The sequence below is a fragment of the Bufo bufo genome, chromosome 6 (genome assembly GCF_905171765.1).
Source record: "Bufo bufo chromosome 6, aBufBuf1.1, whole genome shotgun sequence".
In the NCBI taxonomy this organism is placed as follows: Eukaryota; Metazoa; Chordata; class Amphibia; order Anura; family Bufonidae; genus Bufo; species Bufo bufo.
The window spans coordinates 317,016,114-317,021,687 of NC_053394.1; the positions used below are offsets into that span (position 1 = coordinate 317,016,114).

Here is a 5,574-nt window from a genome sequence, read left to right on the forward strand (position 1 = left end):
ATAATTAAAGGGGGATTCCGGTTCCATTATATCCACAGGATCGGGGATAACTATTAGATCAATGGGGGTCCTGCCGCTGGGACCCTCACCGAGTACGAGAACGGGGGTCCCGTTTCCCCTACAGCCCCACTGAAATCAACAGAGTGGCCTGTCACATTTCCCTTCCGGAGATAGCCGAGTACAGAGCTCCACTATCTCTGAAATTCCCATAGAAATTAATGGAGCGGCCGCGCATACCCGATTGGCAGTTGATTTCAGGGGGGGTTACTGGGTCCCCGTTCTCATGATCAGCGGGGGTCCAAGCGGTAGAACCTACTGTTCTAATAGTTATCCCCTATCCATAACTTAAAACAACTGGAATACCCCTTTAATGAAGCTTGCTACAGGATAGGACAAGGAGGCCTGGGGCTGCATGTTGGGAATCTGTGGGCAGCATGCAGCCCCACAGGTCACCAGCTTCTCCCGTTATATATTGCCATACATAAATTATACATTTCTACACAAGAAGCAAATGAACCATAACCAAGAAGTAATGGTGAAGATTATAAAATAGTCTTTATTTCAGTGTTTTATTTTCTCAGTGCACAGATGCTGGAAATATACATTACAAATGTTTTTTTAACCTTTGTTATATTTTTCAAACAACTACTCATTATAAGTCCACTATTTCGGTGAACTGACTCCTATTGCTTGGGGTGCGAACATACAGGACATTGAGTGGATCTGCTCCATCCCCTGCAGTCTGACAGAGAATCACATAATGTTCCTATACAGGTCTCTTCATAACTAAAAGTAGCAATATATACCCTTCCATTTCTATATAATTTCTAAATGTCTTGAAAGGCATTATATATATATATGTCTATAGCATTGTTTGGATTATCCAAATAAAATTTCCAGGCCACCGCCATTCCTATGGTGCAAGAATACTTCTCTGTTGACGCAAAATGGCCGCCATGTCAAGTTAACGCTGCATCTGAGGCAAATCAAATCTGATTTGCGTCTCCTAGTGCCAAAGGAGCCAGCCTCAGGCAGTGAAAGGGTTATATAAATAGCGGCATTACAAGAGCAGTGTTCCTTAGGGTGGATGATGCCACCCATCAGTGAAATGTTAGCTGTGAATTCAATCCCCTGATATCACTTATTGTAGAACTGGGAGGAGACCCAAGCCAGCCCCCACTTCAGATTGGTCAGCATGAATTTTAGGGCCTTGGTCCACTGTTCCTCTGAATTGAACTGTGTCTTGATAGAGTATGAGCCACCATTTCCCCCAGTGTCTTCAATTTTACCCTTCTCAACATCCATCCTGAAAGGATATACAAAAATATCAATTAAAAAGTTATCCTTATTCATCCTGGCTGTTTAACCCCCTGCTGCAGTCAATAACGACTTCGGCAACTATGTGCTTTTACAAAGAGAGAGGGGCATCCTGCTGCAGGGTGCTGATGGCTTGCCAAAGCAGTCGGGTTTTCTAACAAAATCCTCTAGGTCAGCCAATGACATTAGCCTAGTAGACTCTGTCTAAGGCCCCTTTCAATATGAAGGGTTTTGGAACCGCGCTGCTCTGGACCAAGTCTCCCGATAAACGTGGATGGCAGAGGATGAGCCCCTTTCTCCCAACACCCAAAGGATCCAATCTTCAAAAGATCTCCTCCTCTAAGGGTTTAAATGGGATAGGCAGAATAGTGAAGCACCCTTTGCAATTTTTTCTTAAAAGGTTTTATTATACTCACAAGAGTTGGTAGACAAAAAGCATATAATACAAGATATCAGAACGTCAGGTTCCTGCCCGACCCGGGTTTCGCTGTCTCGCTTCCTCAGGGGCATCTGCTGTGCATGCTTGCACTCCGGCCCTTAAATAGCCCAACTGCTCTTAATCAGTTAACCAGTAAGCTTCCGGAACATGCAGCAGTTACTAAAACAATTGTACATCTCACATACTTAATTTGTCATTGTTGTTCCTTTATGCTTTCACAAACACATTAGATGTAAAAATAAGGAAGGTTCCTTCCTCCTTTATGAGAGTCATAAATTCATACATAAAACATATAAAACATTAATAAAATAGAAATAGGGGATCAGTTCCCTCTATTATAAATTAAACAAACCACATTTCTATCCTTATGTTGCCGCACCATTGCATATTAAATTGCAGCCTAATTCGCATTATAACATCATATAACAAAAATCTACATTACCGTTCCTAGTATCCACCCACTCCTAGTGCATAATGTCAGTATCCCCCACCCATTCTTACTAGCGTCATCCAGGTATCCCTTGCCCCACCTCCCTCCTCTGTCATAATATCATGTGACAGCACCGCCCAATAGAACGGTCCGAATATCATGACGTCACTCACAGGTCCTTGAGAAACAAAAATAAAGGAGGACAGATGCCAACATGGGTACAGACAGGCTACTGGAGCATATATTGAATGTGTAACTGTCCCCTAAACTGCCTATTCCTGAATTTTATATCCACCAATCTCCACCTAATTCCTCCTATAGCGCAATACGGGTATCCTCGACCCCGCCTCCTTCCCCCGGCGTGCGTCTCTTGGGGCACCATCACTCCGCCCCCACGACGTCACCCACAGGTCCTTAGGAGGCGCGGTGGTGGAGAGCCAGATCACGCCACTAGGCGCAAGTTACAGTATACAAGGTTTCAAATCAAATTCAATATTAAGCCCTCCTGGTTGTAGGGTCCCTAATTGATAGATCCACTCCACCTCTTTCTTATTAATCTGTGCCAAAGCATCCCCTCCTCGCCAGTGATGTTTAACACTTTCTACTCCCACAAATGTTAAACCTCGCGGATTTTTTTCATGCTTTAATTTAAAATGTGCTGATACACTGTGGGATCCGTGTTAGATCTTATTGAAGGCCTTAGTCCCCCAACTGTGAATACATGGATGGCCACAATTGACGTGGCATCCCTGTACACTGTCATCCCAAAAAAATTAGGGATGGAGGCGGTAGAAAGTAGGATTAGGAATGATGAAAGAATAGGGGATCCGCAGAGAGATTTTATTTTAGGATGCCTCAGTTATTGCCTCGATCATAACTATTTTTGGTTCAGGGACTCATATTACGTACAGTGCATTGGTACTGCGATGGGGGCGAAATTCGCCCCCAGTTTTGCAAATATTTTTATGGGTGCATGGGAGGAGAGTGCCATCCTTCCCACACTAGGAGCGGACACCGCAGGAGGCAAACTGACCTTCTGGAGGAGGTACATCGATGACTGTCTCCTAGTGTGGGAAGGAGGAAGAGAGGGACTCGAGTTGTTCATTGACCAACTGAACAATAATGACTGGAACCTACGATTTGTGGGGGATATCAGTAATGAGAGTGTTAACTTTCTAGACCTGTACATACGGATAGAAGATGGCCGTTATATGACCAAGTCCTATTTTAAGGAAACAGATGTGAACTCCTACATTGACACCAAGAGCTGCCATTACGGCCCATGGCTCAAGAACATACCGAAAGGTCAGTTTAAGAGGATGGCCCGTAACTGTACAGTGATGAGCGACTATAGGACACAATGCGGGGTACTAAAAGATAGGTTTTTGGAGAGAGGTTATAATGAGGCTGTTCTGGATGAGTGTATACAGAGTGTGGAGTTAGAAAAAGTGGGAGGAAAGGAACCAACTATAGAGATTAACAAAAAGGTGGATAGGGACTATAGATTCTCCTTTGTAACCAAATTTTGCTCCATGTCCGACAACATTAAGAAAATGGTAAAAAAGAATTGGGCTATTCTAAAGAATGACCCGATACTAGGAAAAACGATACCAAAGAATCCCTCCTTTATATTTAAAAAAGCAGCAAGCATTAGAACAAAACTTGTGCATAGTGCCATCCCCCCAATAAATATTAAGACCCAGAAAAATGGAGGAAAATTCACCTGGTGCGGATTCTGCGCAGGATGTAAGAACCGGAATTCGAAAGAACGGCAGAGATACACCAATTTTATAACATCAAAAAAGAATGGGGCTGATTTCCGTATAAGAGGTGATTGCTCGTGTGAAAAAGAGGGTATGGTATACGTGCTGGAGTGCCCTTGTGGGCTCCAGTACGTGGGCAGGACGGTCAGGAAACTGAAAGTCAGAATACAGGAACATCTACGTAATATAAAAAAAGGCCTGATGACCCACAGTGTATCAGCACATTTTAAATTAAAGCATGAAAAAAATCCGCGAGGTTTAACATTTGTGGGAGTAGAAAGTGTTAAACATCACTGGCGAGGAGGGGATGCTTTGGCACAGATTAATAAGAAAGAGGTGGAGTGGATCTATCAATTAGGGACCCTACAACCAGGAGGGCTTAATATTGAATTTGATTTGAAACCTTGTATACTGTAACTTGCGCCTAGTGGCGTGATCTGGCTCTCCACCACCGCGCCTCCTAAGGACCTGTGGGTGACGTCGTGGGGGCGGAGTGATGGTGCCCCAAGAGACGCACGCCGGGGGAAGGAGGCGGGGTCGAGGATACCCGTATTGCGCTATAGGAGGAATTAGGTGGAGATTGGTGGATATAAAATTCAGGAATAGGCAGTTTAGGGGACAGTTACACATTCAATATATGCTCCAGTAGCCTGTCTGTACCCATGTTGGCATCTGTCCTCCTTTATTTTTGTTTCTCAAGGACCTGTGAGTGACGTCATGATATTCGGACCGTTCTATTGGGCGGTGCTGTCACATGATATTATGACAGAGGAGGGAGGTGGGGCAAGGGATACCTGGATGACGCTAGTAAGAATGGGTGGGGGATACTGACATTATGCACTAGGAGTGGGTGGATACTAGGAACGGTAATGTAGATTTTTGTTATATGATGTTATAATGCGAATTAGGCTGCAATTTAATATGCAATGGTGCGGCAACATAAGGATAGAAATGTGGTTTGTTTAATTTATAATAGAGGGAACTGATCCCCTATTTCTATTTTATTAATGTTTTATATGTTTTATGTATGAATTTATGACTCTCATAAAGGAGGAAGGAACCTTCCTTATTTTTACATCTAATGTGTTTGTGAAAGCATAAAGGAACAACAATGACAAATTAAGTATGTGAGATGTACAATTGTTTTAGTAACTGCTGCATGTTCCGGAAGCTTACTGGTTAACTGATTAAGAGCAGTTGGGCTATTTAAGGGCCGGAGTGCAAGCATGCACAGCAGATGCCCCTGAGGAAGCGAGACAGCGAAACCCGGGTCGGGCAGGAACCTGACGTTCTGATATCTTGTATTATATGCTTTTTGTCTACCAACTCTTGTGAGTATAATAAAACCTTTTAAGAAAAAATTGCAAAGGGTGCTTCACTATTCTGCCTATCCCATTTAAACCCTTAGAGGAGGAGATCTTTTGAAGATTGGATCCTTTGGGTGTTGGGAGAAAGGGGCTCATCCTCTGCCATCCACGTTTATCAGGAGACTTGGTCCAGAGCAGCGCGGTTCCAAAACCCTTCATATTGTATTCACCAGTGTGTATGACCTACCACACTACTCCGGGACCAGCAGCAGCGCAAGTAATTTGTCGGTGTTGGGACACAGGACTGACTTTTCATTT

General features: G+C 43.7%; 1 protein-coding gene across 1 annotated transcript in view; it reads right to left on the bottom strand.

The window, feature by feature from the left end:
* Positions 1–530: 530 nt before the first annotated feature.
* The window catches only part of BECN1 (beclin 1), a 28,382-nt gene continuing 23,338 nt past the window's right edge, over positions 531–5,574 (bottom strand). The window contains exon 12 of the mRNA XM_040436465.1: positions 531–1,306. Coding sequence (XP_040292399.1) covers positions 1,138–1,306 — 169 coding nt within the window. The 3' untranslated portion in view covers positions 531–1,137. The remainder of the gene's footprint in view (positions 1,307–5,574) is intronic.